The sequence below is a fragment of the Chiloscyllium plagiosum genome, chromosome 8 (genome assembly GCF_004010195.1).
Source record: "Chiloscyllium plagiosum isolate BGI_BamShark_2017 chromosome 8, ASM401019v2, whole genome shotgun sequence".
Taxonomy (NCBI): domain Eukaryota; kingdom Metazoa; phylum Chordata; class Chondrichthyes; order Orectolobiformes; family Hemiscylliidae; genus Chiloscyllium; species Chiloscyllium plagiosum.
The window spans coordinates 85,453,286-85,476,075 of NC_057717.1; the positions used below are offsets into that span (position 1 = coordinate 85,453,286).

The window sequence follows — 22,790 nt, forward strand, 5'->3', positions numbered from 1 at the left end:
TGTTATTCAGGAGTATCAAGGAATTGGAGGTCACAGTTCATGCTCTTCTCCCAACTTTAATCTCTGTGCAAAGCTGGAGAACTTTACAACAACAACAATACCACTACCACAAATTACATCAGTTTCCCCAAGCTAGAGAGGAAGTAGCATCCCTGGTTTATGCTCCCAATTACTACATCCAGGCTTTTTCTTGGAAGACGGGTATGAATTAGGTTTCTTATCCATCCTTAACTGCTCTGGAAAGGTAGTCAAGCATTGTAGTTTGTGGGGTCAGAAACCTACAGAACTATCAAGAAGGGCGTTCCAGGATTTTAACCAGGCAACACAAAGTCGAGAGTGTGGTGCTGGAAAAGCACAGCCAGTCAGGCAGCATCCGAGGATCAAGAGAATCAACATTTCAGGCAAAGGCCCTTCATCTTTCCTGATGGAGGGCTTATGCCCAAAATGTCAATTCTCCTGCTCCTCGGATGCAGCCTGACCTGCTGCGCTTTTCCAGCACCACACTCTCGACTCTGATGTCCAGCATCTGTTGTCCTCACTTTTTTCCAACACTGAGGGAGTGGCAACATTGTTCCAAGTTGTGACAGAGTGCTTAGGCTTAGAGGGAAACCTGTAGGTGGTAGTACTCCCATACATTTGCTGCTTTTGCCCTTCTGATTTTTTTTGATTTTGAAGGTACTATTAAAGTAGTCTGGGTAAGTTGCTGGAGTGCATCTTGTAGCTAGTACACACTTATCACTCTGCATCGGTGGAGGAGGAAGTGAATGTAGAACCTGGTGAATGAATTGCCTATCAAGGCAGACTCCATGTGTCCAGGATGGTGTCGAACTTCGTCACTCATCTGGATGAGTGTAGAATATTCCATCACACTGCAGACTTGTGCCTTCTAGATTAGTGGTCAGGCTTCAGGGAGGCAGGCGAGTTCCTTGCCATAGAATTCAAAACCTCAAACCTGCTGTTGTATCAATGGTATTTATACGGTGGGTCCACTTTAATTTCTAATATTTGTTACCCGCCTAGAATGTTGATAGTGCAGGATTCAGCAATAGTAATCTCATTGAGTGACAAGGGGTATTGGTTGAATTCTGCCTTGTTAGAGGTGGTAATTGACTGGCATTTCAGCAAAGTTGTCACTGCTGTACTGAGCACCCAGAACATTTGGGATGGGATATTCATGACACCCCAGTTTTTTTTAAAACCAGCTATCACTATTTGTGACACATGTGAGAGGACTACAAAGCTTAGATCTCATTCATTGGTCATAGCATTGCTTAGCATGGTCAATCAAATGTTGCTTTCATTACTTAGCATGCAAGTAGTCCGACATCGTAGCTTCACCAGGTTGACTACTCATTTTTAGGTCAGAGTGGTCCTCCTCGTGACATTCCTTCCTGCATTCTTCATTGAATACGGTTTATCCCCTGGTAATGGCACAGTGGGGGAATATGCCAGCTCACAAGATTACAAATTGTGACTGAATAAAAATCTGCCAGTGGCCCACAGCATCTCATGGATGCCCATGTAAAGTAGGTGATAATCAGCAATAAGCTCCCTTGTGTAAGTTTAACTTAATACTACAAGTCTTCATGAGGTCAGCAGTCAACATTGAGGACTCTTAGGCAATTCCTTCCCAACTGTAAACCACTGTGCTGCTACCCCATTTGGGTTCATCCTGTCAGTGAGATTGGACACACAGATGGTAACGGTGGCATCTGGAACATTGTCTCTTGGTACAGAGTGTCACTTCATCAGACTGCTGCTCAAATAGTCAGTGGATACAGATTTTGGTAAAGATGTTAATAAGTAGAACTTTGCAGGGTCAGATGTGCTGTGTTTGCCATTGTCATTTCAGGTGACTTGGTCAATGATGAATAGTCCATCCAGTTTGCTACAAATCCATGGCTTGTTGGGCTATGTCACAGGGCAGGAGAGTGCCAACCACATTGTTGTAGGTATGAAATTACATGCAGCTGAAAATGTGTTGCTGGAAAAGCGCAGCAGGTCAGGCAGCATCCAGGGAACAGGAGAATCGACGTTTCGGGCATAAGCCCTTCTGAAGAAGGGCTTATGCCCGAAACGTCGATTCTCCTGTTCCCTGGATGCTGCCTGACCTGCTGCGCTTTTCCAGCAACACATTTTCAGCTCTGATCTCCAGCATCTGCAGACCTCACTTTCTCCTGAAATTACATGCAGGCCACACCAAGTAAGAATGGAACGTTTTCTTCACTGAAGGACATGAAAAGCGAGCCTCAGTGGTGAAAGGAGCTGGGCCCACCAAGCAAGAAGACCACCACTTCTGGGAAGGTGATTCGGAAGGAAATGGAGAAAGGAAAGTAGATACCCCCTCACCTAAAGTATTTGTTTTTGCACCCTGTTTGAAATATGCTGATAGTGACAGCTAAGCTGAAAGTAGTATATAATTAAGAAAATATTGAATTTGACTGTCATCTTTTACATAAAAACCCCAAAATATTTCACTGATAAATACTGGAGTGGGCACGAAGTCACAAATAGATTAGCTAATGTAAAAGGGTGGGTCAGGCTGATGAGGCAAGAGAAGGGTTATGACAGAGGCTAAAGAAAATTGGTGACGTCAAGAATTCAACAAGCTAGGTCCTTGGGTCAAAGAACATAGGAACAGGAGGTGACTATTCCTCCTCTCAAGCCTCTTCTGCCTCTCACTAAGATCATGAAGCATCCATGTCAAATCAACATTCTTTCCAACAAAACTAATTTATTTCAAATCATTCAATTGAAATGAGAAGGGAGGGGAGAATGTAAGATCAGGAATATAAAAGGACAAAGTTGTGGAGTTGGCAAAAATAGAATGAGACAACACATTAGGAGATGGGGAGCCTTGAAGTGAGTACAGGATGCTGTGTATGACAGGGCACAAGTGGCAAGAGCTTTGTGCAAAGTGGAGTTTGTGTGGAGACAAGTGGAAATCAGGCCAAAACAAAAGGACACTGGAATTAGTCAGTCTTAATGGGACAATAGCATGTATAGTGGTTCAGCTGTTATTAGGGAAGTGGGAATGAAAAGATTATAACGACCAATAGAATTTAACCTAATTTATAACATCAGCAGATAATTAGTAACCCAACATAGATGGTCAGTCACCCAAAGCCAGCATAGCCATTAAATAAAATTAGAAGACAGTCAAAAACAAGGATACACACAGTCATTACCCCACAACATCATCCACTTTTGACTGAAGAGGCTTTGCTCTTTGGCCAAGAGAGGAATTGGACTGAAGGGTATGCTTCGGTGCTATATGACTCTATGATAAACTGCACATAAATAGGAAATTTGGCCCAACCAGCCCATGTCAGCATTTAGGATCTACTCGAGCTGCTTCACATCTTTTCTCATCTGAATCCACCACCACCTTTCGCCTTCATCTGCTTGTCTAGCTTCCCCTTAAAGGCACCCACTGTATTTTCATCAACCAGTCCCTGTGATAGTGGATCACACATTCACCCTGCCCACTTGGTAAAGAAGTTTCTCCTAAATTCCATATTTGATTTCTTGGCCATTCTCTGGATGAAGTCAACTGTTTTCTATTCAAAAATGCACTTTAAAAAAAAAAAATTCCTCAAGCATGGCCTGTTTCTACACTGTAGGGATTCCATGCTACTCTTGGGAAATAGGGCAGGACAGGTGACAGTGGGGAAGCACTTTGCGACCAGTGCCCATAATTCTATTAAGTTTAAAATAATAATGGAAGAGGACAAAACTGGTCCACAGGTTCAAGTTCTAAACTGGGGCAAGGTGAATTTTGATGGAATTAGACAGGAGCTTGCAGTAGTTGGTTTGCAGACAAAGGGACCTCCAGCAAGTGGGAAGCCTTTAAAAGTGAGATAGCTAGAGGTCAAGGTCTATATGTTCCTGTGAGGGTGAAGGGCAAGGTTGAAAGGAATAGGGAATTCGTGATGACAAGAGACATTGAGGCTTTGACAAGAAAAAAGGGGAAAGTATGGCTCAGGTATAGACAGCTGGGATCAAGGGAATCCCTGGAGACATACTGGGATACAGGAGTTTACTGAAGATGGAAATCAGGAGAGCAAAAAGGCGGCACGAGATAGCCTTGACTGAGAAGATTAGGGTGAATCCAAAGAGATTCTTTAAGTATATTAAAGGAAAAAGAGTAACTCGAGAGAGAGAATAGGACCCCTCAAGGACCAAAGTGGACATGTACGTGTGGAGCCACAGGAGATGGGCGAGGTCCTCAATGAATATTTCTCCTCTTTGTTTACCATAGAGAAAGACAAGATGACTTGGGAACTTGGGGAAATTAGTCGTTATATATTGCGGATAGTCCATATCACAGTAGAGGTGGTGTTGGACATACTAGAATGCATGAAAGTGGATAAATCTCCTGGTCCTGAGCAGATGTATCCAAGACCATTGCAAGAGGCTAGAGAAGAAATTGCAGGGACCTTGTCTGATATTTTTGCATCATTAGCCATGGGTGAGGTCTCAGAAGACTAGAGGTAGCAAATGTTGTGCCCTTATTCAAGAAGGGCTGCAAAGAAAAGCCTGGGAACTTTAATCCAGTAAGGTTAACATCTGTGGTGGGTAAATTACTTGAGAAGATTCTGGGAGATAAGATATACATGCATTTGGAAGGACAGGGTTTGATTAGGAGCAGTCAGCATAGTTTTATGCATGAGATCATGACTCTCAAATTTGTTAAGAGTGCTTTGATGGAGTGACCAGGAAAGTTGACTTGGGCAGGGCAGTATACATAGGTGTCTATGGTTTTCAGTAAGGCCTTTGATAAGGTTCCGAATGGTAGGCTGCTCTGGAACTTTAGATGGCACTGATTCCAGGGGGAGCTAGCACATAGGGTACACAACTGGTAGGAAGCAGAGGGTAATAGTGGGGGGATGCTTGTTGGACTGGAGGTGTGAGACTAGTGGAGTGCCTCAGGAGGCAGTTCTGAGCTCTATATCAACCTAAAATGTTTGTATCTATATCAATGATTTGGATGTGATCGTACAAGGCAGGATTAGTAAGTTTGCAGATGACACTAAAATAGGCGGCATCGTGGACAGTGAGGAAGGTTATCAGAAATTGCACCACGACCTTGATCAACTGGGGAAGTGGCCTGAGAAATAGTAAAGGGAATTTAATATAGATAAATGTGAGGTCTTGCATTTTGGAAAGTCAAATCAAAGTAGGAGTTTCAAGGTGAATGGTAGGGCCTCAAGGAGTGTTGTGGATCAGAGGGATCTTGGAGTTCAGGTTCACAGTTCTCTGAAAGTAGAGTCACAGGTAGACAGGGCAACGAAGGCAGCTTTTGGCACACTGGCCTTCGTCAGTCAGGGCACTAAGTATTGAAGTTTGGAAGTTTTGTTACAGTTGTACAGGACATGTGGCGAGACCACATTTGGAGTATTGTGCTCAGTTTTAGTCACGTTACTAAAGGAAGGATGTTACCAAACTAGAAAAAGTGCAGAAGAAATTCACAAGGATGTTGCCAGGACTCAATGGTCGACTTGTATGGAGAGGCTGGACAAGCTAGAACTTTTTTTATTTAGAGCATAGGAGGACTATTTTAAAGAAGTGTCTAAGATCATGAGGGGTATGGATAGGATGAATGCATTCAGTATTTTTCCCAGGATTGGGGAATTGAGGACTGGAGGGCATCAGTTTAAGGTTAGAGGGGAAAGAATAAAAGGAAACCTGAAGGGCAACTTTTTTTTTAAAACAGAGGGTGGTTCACAGGTGGAATGAGCTACCAGCGAAAGTGGTAGCTCATTCCAACATTAACAACATTTAAAAGGCATTTGCACAAATACATGGACAGGAAAGGTTTAGAAGGATATGGGCCAAGTGCAGGGAAATGGGGTTAGAGTGGATGAAAAATCTGGTTGACGTGAACCAGTTTGAGCCAGAGAGCCTGTCTCCATGCTGGAGGACTCTTAAATTTCTTCATAATTTTAAAGGGCTCTATTAGGTTAGCTTTCACCATTTCTGCTCCCATTAAGACACTCAGATTATCAATCATCGCCTGATATAGTCACCCACTCATTTCTGGTATCATCTTTGTCATTCATTTCTCTATTACCTCTACATCCTTTCTATAAAACGGTGTCCAAAATACACACAGTTCAAGTATAATCTAAAGATGACTTGAAGCAGATTCAATATTAATTCCCTATTTTTCAATTCTACCTTTCCAAAACCAAAATCTTGTTGTTGGTTTGCCTTTTCTACAGCCTTGCTGACTTGTGGTGAAACCTTTAGTTCATTGTGCATTTATTCCTCTCTCTCATCTAGATTTGCAATTTCTAAGTAATCTGCGATCTCTGTATTCTTTCATTCATTGAGCTTTATTTGCCAATAATTTGTCTATTCTGCAAGTTTAATCAATATCTTCCTACAATTTTTTTTCACATCCTTCTCAGTGTTGGCTGTACCCCACCCTTTGTGGTGTCATCCACAAAGTTAGAAATGATGTTTGGATTCTAAAGTCCAAATCAACAATATAAATTGGGAACAAAAATTCCCAGAACTGATCCTTATGGAACACCACTTCCCAACATCTGACAACACTAACAACTATCTTTTATTCTCAAAGACAGATATGCACAATCCATTCTGCCATTTCTTCCCAGACTCTATTGCCTCTAGCCTTATTCAGTACTTAATTACATGGCTGTGTACGAAAGATCCTTTGAAATTCATTAAAGTTATAGGTTCCTATTTGTATGAAAATCATGCATAAAGTATCAAGCATTTCTGCACGTATCGGGAGCAAATTCTGTCAGAGGGCAGAGCCCTCTTCCTACCATCACCAACACAACCCACTTGTGATGAATTTTGCATGGACATTAAAATTATGGCTTCGAATCATTTACTTTTTTAAAATTCAAGTATGTTTTAAAAGTATCAATCTTTTCACAAAGTCAAAGTTATAAAACTTGTCTCAGTCTTTTAAGAATCCCCACACTGACCCCAGTTCAAATACAAGAATTCTACTTCCAGTAACATCACAATTTTACAAAATCACATCAAAAGAAACATCAAATATTTCTGCAGTGTAGACTCACTTGTGGGTTCTATTTGTCTGCAAGACAACTCACAATTAACAGTTAAATACTGCAGGTGAGTTATTTAACTGTCATGCACTGAAAGACAAGAAACTCTTCCCTTCCTGATAAATTACATTTCACAGACGCTGTAGTCATCTGAAGCCAATCTTAAACAAACACAGGCACCACGCTTGTACATCAGAGAACTTGTTCATCTGATAGGGAGCACCCCATGTCAAGCTTCAACCAAAGATTTATTCCCACTTGAGAAATAATATCAGCACTAAATAAAGAGCAAGCACTATAGTTCTCTCATCAATGTCACAATGAAAGGATACACCAGCCCAGTGAACCAAGCCAGACCCAAATGGATTCTGCTTGTGAATCAGCACTAAGTCCTCCCTTTTCTCATCCCCTTCAATGCCTCCATCCCTCCAAAATCTGAAGAAGTTTCTGATCAGAGAAGGGTTTGCCATCCCTGGGAAGTAGCTAATATCCTACTCCCAAAGCCCATTATTTATCACACACAACGATACATGTTATTCAACCACAGGATGCATCATACAGCAAGAGTCACTGGATAACAATCAAAAGTAACAAACATCAGCTCATGTCCATTCCCTGAAGGTATGGAGAACAATCAACTGAAGCATGCCTGGCTAAGAATAGCAAATAATTCAGACCAGGGTTCTCATCAGACATCCTGTTGAACAGATAATTAACTTGATGGATATACTAAGGAAACCTGACAGAGCAACTACTTTTTGGGCGCTTGTGGGCATTTGCACAAGTATTAAACTATCCTTTCCCCACCAACCCCCAAATCAAACACCCCTACCAAAAAAAATGAAATACTCTGCACTAAGCCACTAGTTTTGCAACATAATTACCTGACAGACCCAACATTGCCTGAGACAATCCCAACACCATCATTCAATAAAACTGTGTACCATTGAGTGCACACTAACAGGCTGAATTCATACAGCGCCTTTAACATCGTAAAACATCTCAACATATTTTCCCAGAGCTTATCAAGCAAAGTTTGACATTGAGACAAAAAGCAATGACCAAAAGCTTAACACAGGGGTACGTTAAATGGAGTATGTTAGAGGAAGAGGGAGATAGGCAAACAGTTAGAGGTTTGGGGAGGTTCACAGCTTACAGTCTTGGTGGCTGAAGATATGGTTAACAATGGATATATTAAAATTGGGGATACACCACAGGCCAGAATTGAAGGACTGCAGGTATCTTACAGGGTTATAAAGCTAGAGAGGGTTGAATAATCGGGGCAAAGCTATTTGGAATCAAGCATGAGAAATTCAAAAACGTTTGAAGACACTTCACAGAAGCTTGATCAGACAAAAACTTGACACTAGACTGATGGGTGAGAAGACACTCAGGGAGATCAGGCAAGCACTTAGTGACCTCCAACATGAGGTCACAAGAAGAGTCTTTGGGGTTGTGAGCTTTAAGACAGCAAGCAATTGCTGCTGGAAAGCTCAGACTAAAAACCAACAGCTGCGAGGTCTTTTTATATTTTTGTCTTCATTCTCAATGATGCATGTAACCCAAAGGAGAGATCTTTCAGGCCTGATTTCTGTCATGCAAGTAGCCCGTGAAAAATTAGATTGTTTAAAAAATATAAATTCTGAAGTTTAAACACTTCACTTCACTCGACGCCTCCCTACTGCCCAAATACCATCTTACCCCACCACACTGCTCTCTCAATTGTACACCCACCCATCTCTCTCTCTCTGGGTTCACAACAAGTTACAACTCAAAAGGTGGTCAGAGCTGGAAAACGTTTGGAAGCAGAGGTGAGCCTTAGCTCAACAGCTGAAAGCAAAGTTACCAATCACAAAGCAAAATTATATTTATTTTAAATTGCATTAAATAAAAACACAAAGCTTAGACAAACTTCCAAATACTGCAATTACCGTACTAGTAGTCATAGAATCATAGAATCCCTATATTGTGGAAACAGGCCATTCATGTCCACACTGCACCCCTCCCCTCTCCGAAAAGCATCCCACCCAGTCCTACCTCCTCCCCAATAATCCTGCATTCCCCAAGGCTAATTCACCTACCCTGCATATCGCTGGATGCTATGGGCAATTTAGCAAGGCCAATCCACCCAACCTGCATATCTTTGGACTGTGGGAGGAAACTGCAGCACCCGGAGGAAACCCATGCAGACACAGGGAGAATGTGTAAACTCCACACAGACAGTCACCAGAGGGTGGAATCAAACCCGGGTCCCTGGAGCTGTGAGGTAGCAGTGCTAACCACCGTGCCCCCTTAATGTGCCTTTTATACTAGGCATTTGTAATCACATGTAAAGAAGCTAAAGCAGCATCATTATTTTTGACAAAAGTCTAAAATATTTCTTCCTCTCACTTGGTTTTTCAGGTTCTGGTCTCATATCCAAATTAACCTCCCGTTATCATGGTGGCCTTGCCTTCACCTGCCAAGCTTTGGAATTCAGTGTCTCAACCTGACGCTGTCTCTCTCTTCCCCTTCAAGCTGGTTTTTGAAACCCACCTTCAAGACCATTCCTTACCTTCACCTCAACAGTGGTGAGAGCATGAATTTTACTGGCTCTTGAGGGAAAACTAGGAAGCATGGGGAAGCATTCTCTCCATCAAATGTCTGAAATTTCTCATGAGGCACCCTGGAACATCTATTGAAGACTTCATGGAAATGCAACTCGTGATTGGGTGACCTCAGTTTGCTATTGTAGTGTGGGTGACATACTTGCTCCCCACTTGCATCTTTATTCGGTTGCTGCTTTGTTTAAACCATATATTCTCAGAATTGAGACTGCCATGCTGTGTGGAACCAAAACACTTGTGTACTAACCTAATGCATTTTTGCATGCAGGTTTGTACTGATTTTGATTATATTGCACAAGTTTCCCTTCCTACACCCAAAGAAAATGATGGAGCATCTCGGTGATTGCAAATTCAGTCCTTAGGCCTCTCCTAGCAATTCAAATGGTCATTTGCGGAGAGTCAGGTAAATTAAGTGGTTGAGATATGTAACAAATATTCCTGACCCATAAATCACACAGGAAGAGAGAACACAGTGACTTTCTACATTTTTCACTCAGAGATGGTTTGCCAAGCCATATTTCTAACTTGGCCTTGCTCTGAACATCCCAGAGAGATTTGCATTGCCAACCTCTTTCTTTATTAGGATATAAATTCATATCAGCACGATTACCAAGAAAGATAATATGATAACCACAAGACATGCTAAATAAAATTCTCTACCACTTACCATATTACCATTGCCTTTTAGGTTTTGTTTGGTACAAGTCACGAGGAACACTACGCTCAGCCATTACCTATGCGATGTTAATCGGTCAAATAAGGAAAACTCACTTGACATGGTTCAGTTTTTAATAATGTTTTCATGAGGCAAACAGATTTGATGCTCAGTCATTATTGTCATGGAATTTTATAGCACAGAAGGATGCAGTTAGCTTATCATGCCTATTCTAGCTCTTTGAAGGACCTTGCCATTTAGTTCCATTCTCCTGAGCATTTAAATCATCCTCTCTCTCATAAAAGCGGCAATAGATTCTGCTTCATCCACCATTCTGGTCAAAGTAAAATTCTGCTAACCTCTCTTCCCTCTGATTAGTAATTCACCAAAGAGTCAGTATACCTCTAATTTAATATCAAAACCCCTCATGATTTTGAGCAAGTCATTTCCTCACCTTCTTTGCTATAATGAAAAAAAACAGTTTCTCTTACCTGCCTTCATAATGGGAACCTCTTAGCTCTCTCTTACCTTAAGAACTCTCCTTTGCACTCGCTCTGGTGTCTAGACATCTTTTTTAAAAGGCATCTAATTTTTTTTTATTCATTTATGGGATGTGGACATTCCTGGCTGGGCCAGCATTTATTGCCCGTTCCAGTTGCCCTTGGAGGTGGTGATAGTGGTGAGTTGCCTCCTTGAACTGCTGCAGTCCACCTGCTGTGGGTTGACCCTCAATGGCCTTAGGGAGGTAATTCCAGAATTTTGGTCCAGTGACAGTAAAGGAATGGCTATATATGTCAAAGTCAGGATGGTGAGTGGCTTGGAGAGGGAACTTGGTGGTGGTATTCCCTGTATCTGCTGCTCTTGTTCTTCTAGATGGAAGCAGTCGTGGATTTGGAAGGTGTTGTCTGAGGATCTTTGGTGAATTTTTGCAGTGCATCTTGTCGATGGTACACACTACTGCTGCTGAGCGATGGTGGAGGCTTGTGGATGTCATGCCAACCAAGCGGGCTGCTTTGTCCAAAATGGTGTCAAGCTTCTTGAGTGTTGTTAGAGCTGCATGTATCCAGGTGAGTGGGGACAATTCCATCACACCTCTGACTTATGCATTGTAGGTGGTGGACATGCTTTGGGGAATCAGGAGGTGAGTTGCTCACCGTAATATTCCTAGCCTCTGACCTGCTCTTGTAGCCAGTGTTTATGTGGCAAGTACAGTTGAGTCTCTGATTAATGATAAACCCAAAGATATTGATAGTGGGGGATTCAGTGATGGTAACACCACTGAATGTCAAGGGGCAGTCATTAATTTGCCTCTTATTGGTGATGGTCATAGCCTTGCATTTATATGGTGTGAATGTTACTTGCCATTTATCAACCTAAGCCTGGATATTGTCCAGATTTTGTTGCATTGGAATATGGACTGCTTCAGTATCAGAAGAGCCATGAATGGTGCTGAACATTGCACAATCATCGGTGAACATTCTGAACTTATGGTGGAGGGAAGGTCATTGATGAAGCAGCTGAAGATGGTTGGGCCTAAGACACTACCCTGAGGAACTCCTGCGAGCTGTCCTGGAGCTGAAATAAGTAACTTCCAACAACCACAACCATCTTCCTTTGTGTCAGGTATGACTAACCAGCGAAGTTTGCCCCCTGACATCCACTGATTCTAGTTTTGCTGGGAGACAGAGACAATACTCTGTGTGGTCAAAACAGTAAGTTGTGGATGAAGACTTAACAAATACGTTGCATCAGTATTCACTGAGAAGGACATGGTGAATGGTGAGTTGCCAGAGAGGTATGGTGATATTCTGTTAAAACCCAGCATTGAGACTACAGCCTCCCATCAGAGTTTGTTGACGAGCAAGAGAGTTGGAAAGGGCGGATGCCTTTGGACAACTTTCTACCCATTGATTTAAATCTACATTCACCAACTGCAACATCCCGGAGGCTGGTGAGATTGGCTAACTTAGCTGATCAGAAGGGAAGGAATAAAGCAGAGGGATCTCCTGACTAGTTTTCCCCAGTTATCACTCAATATAGGGTCTTTGAGACCAGCTTTCAAACACTGACCAATTGGTGGCACTTTCGCCTCTGCATCGTGTGTTCAAGTTATACTCCAGAATGGTCTACCCTTGTTTCTAGATTCCGTTTGAATATAAAAGCAGCCATTACCAATTCAAACATTTTAGTTTACTTGGCTGCTACAATTATACTTTAGCCAACAATGGTTTCTGTATGCTTGCAGAATGTAAAACAGCCCCTAAAAGCACATGCATACCTAGACTATGAACTTTTACAGCTTTCAGCTCCACACAGTACTTACGGAGTTTAGCCAAGGCAATAAGAGAAGTGTTGACTGCCAGGGACAATTCAATTGGTAGCTCGGGAGGGACAACAGACGTTAAGATTAGTGTGCACTCCAAAAATAACTTGTAACGGTTTCTGTTCGGGTCCTTTGTACCTGCAAGCAAGAACACAAAAGGTCCAGATACGTACATGGTGAGTAGAATTCTTTGAAACAACTAAAGTGCTTCTCACTTATGCCAATCAGGAGATTTTAGTGACATCTACAATCGCCAGCTTGAGATCCAGAAAGATTGAGCATTAGCTTTAAAGTGCATACTTCTAACAAGGAGGAAGCATTAATTACCATGCAGCTCATTCATTAGAGCTTTTTACTATAGAAAATAAAGCAACATTGGATATTATAAATCGTTTTCACTGGAGAAAATATCAGAATGTACAGCATGATCTAATTATTATTAAACAGAGATAGCATCTGTCGTGTGATGGATGTTTCATATCTAAAAAGATCCCCATTTACAAGATGCTTGTATTTTTGAGGTCCTACTGTTTGGTCCAATTGTTCTAAAGCTGCCAATTAAACAATCATGATGTGTTAAACCATCCCTCAACTAACACAAAACTCTAGATTTTCCTTGCAACTAAATCTACTTTTTTGTTTCCTGAATTACAAACAGTTCACCCTATAGTTACAAAAATCTAGGATGCATCATCTCCTTTGCCAGTTTCTACTTCTCAGACTGGAATAACAACACAACCATCAGTGACAGGACACAGAATGAAAGGAGGCTACTCAATAAATAACACGAGAACGAACGGCATCACAGCATGTGTAGGAGACTGTACAGTGCATGGATTAAAACACAGAACTAACAGACATATCACATTTTAATTCAGATATATAGGTAGCATGTCTCACGCTAAGGGTTTAAGTCTCGCAGATTGCAGAGAGTTGGGGGTGGTGGTGATAAAAATACTGTGTATATCACAATGTTTGCTAAGAAAAAGCACTAGCTATTTCGAACACACCATTTAGTCAATTAACCCTGCAGTGACCATTACAAAAACAATTTCAAAGAAATCACAGAAAATGTACAAGGCAGAAAGTGACATTCAGATTATCACATTTGTATTGGTCAATGAAGAGGTGTTGAGTCCATATGAGTCCTGCTGTATCTAGCCCAAGCCCTGCAGGGTTCCAGCTCAAGATAAACAGTGGACATTCAGCCAGCTGACCCTGGCTGGCCATTATGAGCACACCACTCAGCCAGCAAGGTACTGACTGGTGATTGAAAAGCAACTTTTGCCACTGTGGTTCCTTACTCTGAATAAAGGAACTCATCAGCAAAAGAAAAGAAAGGTGATCTCCATGTAAAATGTTTATAAAGATTTGATGTTCCCTAAAATACTTCAGATAAAACTGTTAACTTGAACACATTCACAATGAAAGCAAATGTCTCAAATAATTTCTGTACTTATTGACTACAGGCAAAACAGGAAAAGTGAGATTTATATGCAAATTAGCTATTCCTGCAGAAGTCCAACTGCCAGACCAGGCATTGGATATAAACTGGTGTTTTGGCACAATGATTTTAAATTATTATTTTATAAATTAAAATTTATAAATATTTTCCAAGTTTCTTTTCCCTCAAGAGGGTCATCAGTAAGATATATTCTTACACCTTTCTCATGTGACAAGTACATGCTGTCATTACACTCAAATCAAACCATGGAGATTTATGCCAATTTAGAGACCTGTGGCCCTTTTCCTTCCATGATACAATGTGGATTATTTTACCATTTCAGAATTAGCAGCCCTCTCACTTCCTATGCGTTTGCCAATCCCCTGTTCTCCTAACGGCTTCACGAATAGGTACAGCTCTGCAATTCATTCTGCGAGTTCCCCCTCAGTGGGTGCTAAACATTGACCATATCCCATTAGGGTGTACTGCTTCAGTACTCTACTAAGCCAGTTTAACCTGAACCAGAATAAGACCAGCAAATTAGCGAGTGAGGGGGGAGTGGTTTGTTAGTGGGAGTTTAAATTAATTTGGCAGGGGGAGGAGATACTGAGTGCACGTACAATAGGGGGTAATGTGCAAACAAATATAGGTAAAATCCACCACTGGAAGACACAGTCAAGTTAAAGCAGAAGGAAGCATGGCAAGGCTGCAAGGCATTTATTTTAAATTCTAGGAGTCTTGCAAATAAGACAGATGAATTGAGGTAGCTGATTAACAAATGGGGGCATGATATTATAAACACAGTCAGGGACAGACAGATAGATATGAATGAAAATCTCAGATGTATAAAAATAAAAACAGTCATAGCAGTAATTCCCCAAAATTAACTGGAACTGAAAGGATGAAATGCAAATGTCTTAAGATATGTCCAGGAGAGTTTTTTTAAGCCAACACATAGCAAGTCCTACTTTTAGGGAACAAAGTCAAGCATGTGGTAGATGTGACAGTGGGGAACATTTCGGTGACTGTGACCATAATGCAGTCAGATTTAAGGTAAATATGGATAAGGACAAAGATGGATCAGAAATAAAGTTTCAAGTTGATGTCATTTCCTGCTCTTTTTCTCACAGGATGATAAATGGGATCTAAATCAATGTGTTTGTTGATAGAGTTCCAGTTGGAGTGCCATACTTCCGAAGATCCTCACGAATGTCTCAGTTTGGCTTGTCCTAGGATGGATGTGTTGTCCCAGTCAAAGTGGAGTCCTTCCTCATCTTTATGCGAAGATACTAGCGAGAGTGGGTCATGTCTTTTTGTGGCTAGTTTTCTGCCTGTTTGTCCAATGTAGTGTTTGTCACAGTTCTTGCAAGGTAATTTGTAAGTGGCATTAATTTTGTTTGTCGTCTGTATAGGGTCTTTCAAGTTCATTAGCTGCTGTTTTAGTGCGTTGGTGGGTTTGTGGGCTACCATGATGTCAAGAGGTCTGAGTAGTCTGGCAGTCAGTTCTGAGATGTCTTTGATATAGGAGAGAGTGGCTCGAGTTTCTGGAGGCATTTTTTTTCAGCCACCCAAACAAGCAGACACACTAAAACAGCAGCTAATGAATTTTAAAGACCTCATACAGACAAGAAGCAAAACTAATTGTCATTGCAATTACATGAACATCAACTAGCCACAAAAAGACATGACCCATTCTCACTAGTATCTTTACATACAGATGAGGAAGGACACCATTTCGACTGGGACATCCATCCTAGGACAAGCCAAACTGTCCAGACTCACGAGAATCTCGAGAAGCATGGCACTCCAAACTGGAACTCTATCAATAAACACATGGACTAGGATCCCAATTACCACCCCTGAGAAAAAGAGCAGGAAATGACATCACCAATCCAAGGAAACTGAAACACATAAATAAAAAGTGGGCCAGACCATCAGTGCTTCACTGGAGACTCACTGATGATGTTACCTAGTATAGTGACGAAACGTTTGAAAATGAACCGTCCAGCTCAGTGAGCAAACTTACATCCAGAACCTCAACCTGAGCAAAACATCTTCTCAAAACTCACTAACATTAATTTACAAATCTGTGGCTACAATAGGAGTGCTGAGGACAAGAGGAAAACTAATGTGGTACTGTTAATCAAGAAGGGTGTTAGGGATAAACCAGGAAACTACAGACCGATGAATCTAATATTAGTGATAGGGAAACTAAAAAACTTCTGATAGACAATTAAACTCTACAGAGAGGCAAGGATTAAAAAAAGGTAGCTGGCATGGCTTTGTCGGAGGGTTGGAGATCATAATTTTGATTGCATTTATCAAGCGTTAACAATGTGTGTAGTTGAGGGTAGTGCAGTGTACATTTATTTTATTAGGGCTTGCAACAAGGTCTCATAAGACAGTCTGGTTACGGATCTAAGAACCAATGGAATCCACAACAATTTGGCAAATGTTGGCTTCATGGCAGGAAGCAGAGGGTGACAGTACAATTGTATTAATGTGAATGGAGCCGGAGTTGAGTAGCAGACCACAGAGTTCAGTGCTAGGTCCCTTACTGCGTGCAGTTATATTAATGATCTAGACATGAACACAGGAGATATCATCTGGAAATTCACACAACACAAAAATTGCCTGAGTCAATGGGACAAAATAGACCGATTGGTCAAAGGGCTGCATACTGGCACCAGTCGCTAAGAGTTGATAGGGAGAAACATTTCTTCTTCAGACAGCTGTCAATCACCAAAGGTGAAGAGTTTGAAGGTAAAGAGCAGAATGTTTATGGGCCAAGAACTAGAAAGTGGGAGTAGTGTAGATTTAGACTTTTTTTTTTGTCAGCGCAGACTCAATAGGCCAAAGGGCCTCTTCTGTATGGTACAATTCTTGGATTCATTGTTTTGGGGAAAGTTGAGGAAATTGTTTTTCCCCACACAGAGGGCGGTGTTTATCTTGAACTCACTGCCTAAAAGAGGTGGTTGAGACAGGAATATTGAAGATCCTAAAGAATTTAGCTGAGCATCTGAAACCCCATCACATATAAGTCTATGGGCTAAGTGCTGGAAAATGCAATTAGAATAAATCGATGCTTGTTGGCTTGCGTGGACATGATGGACAAAAGTTTTCCCATGCTGTGAAAACTCATGATTCTAAAAACAAATATATAGTTCAAAGCACAGGAAATTGGTCTCCTCCTTGACGACCACCAAACCTCCTCTTGTAGTGAAGGCAATTCCTTAGTCAGGTACAATTTTTACTTCTTTCCCTCCCTTGTGCATTTATGGCAGCACAATGGCACAGTGGTTAGCACTGCTGCCTCACAGCGCCAGGGTCCCAGGTTTGATTCCAGCCTTGGGCAAGTGTGTGGAGTCTGCACATTCTCCTAGTGTCTGAGTGGGTTTCCTTCAGGTGCTCCCGTTTCCTCCCACAGTCCAAAGATGTACGGGTCAGGTGAACTGGCCATGTTAAATTGCCCATAGTGTTAGGTGCATTAGTCAGAAGGAAATGGGTCTGGGTGGGTTACTCTTCGGAAAATCGGTGTGGACTGGTTGGGCCGGAGGGCCTGTCTCCACACTGTAGGGAATCTAATCTAATCAATCTAATCTATAACATCCTCCCCTTTCACAAGGTAGGGAAGTATTTGACTTCCACTAAGAATGGTAATGGTAAATAGTGACTAGCTCTGGATTCATGCTTCAACAGCCTTCCTGAATCTGCAATGCAAAGTAAAAATAAGTATTTGGAGCTTACCTTCAACCCAGACATATACAGCTGCTGCAATAGCAAAGATGAGAAGGAAAAGGATGAAAATGAATGTCTCCAGATTGTTGGCTGTAACCCGTTTGACTCCAAACAGGATTGTTCGCAGCAATTTGCCCTGGAAGTTTTAAAGCAAAATTCAATTATTAACAAAAGCAAGATTTGTGTTTTCCTTGCACGCTCTTCCAGTTTTCTGCACTAAGAACCTATTTCTTGGTTCATTCCACGGATGATCAACATTTGGGCAATCTATAATACACATATTTGTATTTATATAACTTCACACAGAGGGGGAGAGGATATACATGAGATAAAAATCAAACAGTCACACAGACAGGCAAAGATTATAGCTGTGGACGACAGCAAAAGCACAAGTTGGGCAAAGTGGAGGAAGAGCGAGGGGAAAGGGGTCACAGATCAGGCACATACAGCACACCAGAGATCAAGATTGAGGAAAAGTGAGGTGGGGGCTGGATTTAGGGAAGGAAGCAGGTGACAAGTCATTTGAAAGAAAGAAAAATAAAGCAGAAAAAGTGCTCAGCTGTCCTTAAAGACTTGCCAGCAGACACTGTATGATTCATCTCAATGGGTACCTGAGCAGGGACATAAATGCAAAAGAGGGACAGACAAGCAGGCACAACGACCCTTTCCACAGCCTACTGCCTGGACACATTCAAGGCCACTTTGTCAAGCCTCACAGCAGGCCTAGGAGAAGGCCCTTTAACCTGTTTGCTCTTCTCTGTACTGGATACTCATTAATCAAGAGTGTGGAGCTGAAGTATAGTCAAGGGCAGTAAAGCAGGTCAATGATTAGAGTCAAGAGTGTGGTGTTAGAAAAGCACAGCAAGGTCAGGCAGCATCAGAGGAGCAGAAGAATCGATGTTTTGGGCATAAGCCCTTCATCAAGATGATTAGCACTGCTGCCTTTCAGTGCCAGGGACCTGGATTCAATTTCAGCCTTGGCTGTATGTGGAGTTTACATGCTGTCCCCATGCCCAAGTGGGTTTCTGTCGAGTGTTCTGGTTTCTTCCGACTGTCCAAAGATGTGCCAGTTTGGTGGACTGACCATGCTAAAATGCCCCGTAATGTCTGGGTATGCGCAGGCTAGGTGGACTAGCCATAGGAGATGTAGGTTACAGGGATAGGGTGGGTCTGGGTGGAATGCTTTATGCAGGGTCAGTGTGGACTAGATGGGTCAAATGGCCCCTTTTTGCACTGTAAGGATTCTATGAAAAAGTTAGCAGCAGCCTGTTCAAACAGCAAAAGAGGGACTGCAGTTGAAAACGCTAAATGTAGAAAACTGTTTCACAAAAACTATATATGGCCTGACATCTTGTGAACTAACAACTTATTGTTGCATGGCACTGCTGCACTATATGTTGGCAGTTTTTTTTAATTGCTTCACTAACAATGAATTACTTGAAGCACAGTCACTCTATAGGGACAAGAACTCATGTTACACAGCGTAAGCAAGGCCACCAAACAATGAGATGAAGCAGCATTTTGTATACTGCTTTGACGGTGTTCATTGAGGGAAAGATATTGGGTAGGACTCCCTGCTCCTTCTAAATCTGGCTGAGCAACTAGTTTTGATTTAAGAAATGGGATATAGATGGTATTTCAGCAGATGTACATTTCTTATGCATATACAGAAAAACTGCACAAAAGATAGACAAATAAAATCAACCTCAGTAACATACTCATTAATAATAAAATAACAACTAGCCATTTGCAAGGTTCAGTAGTCATTCAGAAGGATTCAAAACTAAGTTTTCCAATACATCAAGCTTAGAGGAAATTCGATAATTAGACTAACATATGATGACATAATTCAAATCCTTTGAGATTGGAAATTTCTACACTTATGTTACTTAGGCAGTTTGCACCATAAATTTTAAAATGTTCTGAAACAGAGGTCTATCAGACGTGCAACATAAACTCCTTCCCTCTCCACAGATACTACCAGATCTTGTTTTTATTTAAAATTTCCAGCATCCAAAGTATTTTACTGTTATTATTGGATATAAATTGTCACACTGCAATAAACTTTTGCATCTCCTCCTTCAGGCACTACAGATCTCAACTGGAGAAGAGAATATAATCACAACCACAGGCTTACACTGGTGATTCCTAATATAAATGGACACAATGAATTCATAACCAAAACTGTGACAGGGAATGGATACAAATGAGAGATTTTATTGGAGAAAGGTTGCTGACTGCTTGCACTACCATTGAGAATTCAGGATAAAATAAGCAGGAAGCTTGAAATATCAAAAACTAAAATGCCTTATCAAATATCTAAGATCTCAAAGTGCTCAACATTCAATTAATTATTTTCAATAGGTGTCAGCCAGTTTACACACAAATTCTTAGAAACTATACGTGAGACAAAGATATTCCACAAAATCTCGTTTTAGTGGTCTTTTTTGAGGAGGAAGAACAGCAAATCCCTTGCTATTCTTCTGGCAGCAGCTTGTTCTTTTATTTTCAGCTGAGCAAGCAGGGCAGGCCAGGTTTGAAGTCCCACCAGACATCTGGGATACCCTTAGGAGCACCGGAGTGTCAACAAAAATGATGTACATGTCTCTTGGGTGCAACTCAAACTATTATTTCTAGACCTAGATAATACTGCCAAACACTGTAGGTGTTAGTTGACAGTAGGCTGAATATTTCAGTGTACCGAACTCACTTCCTATATAATCTGTAAGCATTCATCTTTCACAAATTTACAAAGAACTAGGAACAGCACAGCACAGCAACAAACCTTCCGGCATATCAAGACTGCACCAACATATTATGCCTTTCTAAACCAAAAACCTTTTTTGCCTCTCAGTGGTCCACACCCTCTATTCCCTATCTATTCATGTATCTATCAAGATGCCTCTTAAGGAGCAAGTGAGAACGCAGATGCTGGAGATCAGAGTCAAGAGCGCAGTGCTGCAAAAGCACAACAGGTCAGGCAGCATCTGAGGATCAAGAGAATCGACATTTCCTGAAGGGCTTATGCCCAAAACGTCAATTCTCCTGCTCCTCGGATGCTGCCTGACCAAGATGCCTCTGAAACACAGCTATTGTATCCACCTCCATCACCTCCTCTGGCAGCACATTCCAGGCACTTACCACTCTGTGGGGAAAAATACTTGCCTCCCTTATCTCCTTTAAACTTACCCCTTTTTACCTTAAACTTATGCCCCCTTGTAATTGACATTTCGACCTGGGGCAAGACTCCAAATATCCATTCTATCTTGCCTCTCATAGAATTTTATGAAACTATCAGGCCACCTTTCATTTTCTGACTTTTAAGTGAAAACAAACCATGTTTGTCCAATGTCTCCTCAAATTAGGTAACATCCTGGTTAATTGTTTCTGTACCCTCTCCAATGCCTCCACATCCTTCTTGCAGTGTGGTGACCAGAATTTTACACGATATTCCAAATATGGGTTAACTAATGTTCAACATGACTTGCCAATTTATATACTCTATGCCCCAACCAATGAAGGCAAATGGTGATATGCCTTCTTGACCACCTTATCCACTTGTGTTGCCAATTTCAGTGAACTGTGAACCTGTACACCTGGATTCTCTGTATGTTGATGCTACTAAGGGTTCTGTTACTTACTGTATACTTGCCCTCTGCATTAGATCTTCCAAAATGCATCACTTCACATTTGTCCAGATTAAACGCCATCTGCCAATACTCCACACACTTCTCCAGTCGAGGAGAGCCAGGAGGGGGCACGAGAAAGGCTTGGCAGAACGGATTAGGGAGAACACAAAGGCATTTTACACTTATGTGAGGAATAAGAGAATGGTCAAAGAAAGAGTAGGGCCGATCAGGGATAGCATAGGGAATATGTGTGTGGAGTCTGAGGTGGTAGGGGAAGCCCTAAATGAGTTTTTTGCTTCTGTCTTTAAGAACAAACAAACTTTGTAGTGAATGAAACCTTTGAAGAGCAGGTGTGCATGGATGTGCTGAAAATTTTGTCAAACATGAAGATTGACAAGTCGCCAGGCCCGGACCAGATTTGTCTTCGGCTGCTTTGGGAAACGAGAAATGCAACTGCTTCGCCACTTGCAAAGATCTTTGCATCCTCGCTCTCCACTGGAGTCGTACGGAGGACTGGAGACAGGCAAATGTAATTCCTCTCTTCAAGAAAGGAAATAGGAAAATCCCCAGCAATTAAGTCTCACGTCTGTTGTCTGCAAGGTGTTAGAAAGAATTCTGAGGAATAGGATTTATGACCATCTGGAAGAGCATGGCTTGATTAAATGCAGTCAACACGGCTTTGTGAGGGGCAGGTCATGCCTCACAAACCTTATCAAGTTCTTTGAGGATGTGACTAGAAAAGTTGATGAGGGTCGAGCTGTGGATGTGGTGTGTTTATGGACTTCAGCAAGGCATTTGATAAGGTTCCCCATGGTAGGCTCATTCAGAAGGTCAGGAGGAATGGGATACAGGGGAACTTAGCTGTCTGGATACAGAATTGGCTGGCCAACAGAAGACAGTGAGTGATAGAAGAAGGAAAATATTCTGCCTGAAAGTCTGTGGTGAGTGGTGTTCCACAGTTATCTGTCCTTGGGCCTCTACTATTTGTAATTTTTATTAATGACTCGGATGAGGGGATCGAAGGATGGGTCAGTAAGTTTGCAGACGACACAAAAGTTGGAGGTGTCGTTGACAGTACAGAGGGCTGTTGTCGGCTGCAGCGGAATATTGACAGGATGCAGAGATGGGCTGAGAGGTGGCAGATGGAGTTCAACCTGGAAAACTTGCGAGGTGATGCATTTTGGAAGGTCAAATTTGAAAGCTGAGTACAGGATTAAGGATAGGATTCTTGACAGTGTGGAGGAACGAGGGAATCTTGGTGTGCAGGTACATAGATCCTTTAAAATGGCCACCCAAGTGGACAGGGTTGTTAAGAAAGCATATGGTGTTTTGGCTTTCATTAACAGGGG

The 22,790-nt window shown here is 41.7% G+C and overlaps 1 protein-coding gene across 1 annotated transcript in view; it reads right to left on the reverse strand.

The window, feature by feature from the left end:
- atp13a1 (ATPase 13A1) overlaps positions 1-22,790 on the reverse strand; it is a 92,028-nt gene that overhangs the window by 39,439 nt on the left and 29,799 nt on the right. The window contains exons 10-11 of the mRNA XM_043694664.1: positions 17,822-17,948; positions 12,631-12,768 (exon numbers count right to left, since the gene is read on the reverse strand). Of these exons, the coding sequence (XP_043550599.1) occupies positions 12,631-12,768; positions 17,822-17,948 (265 nt within the window). The remainder of the gene's footprint in view (positions 1-12,630; positions 12,769-17,821; positions 17,949-22,790) is intronic.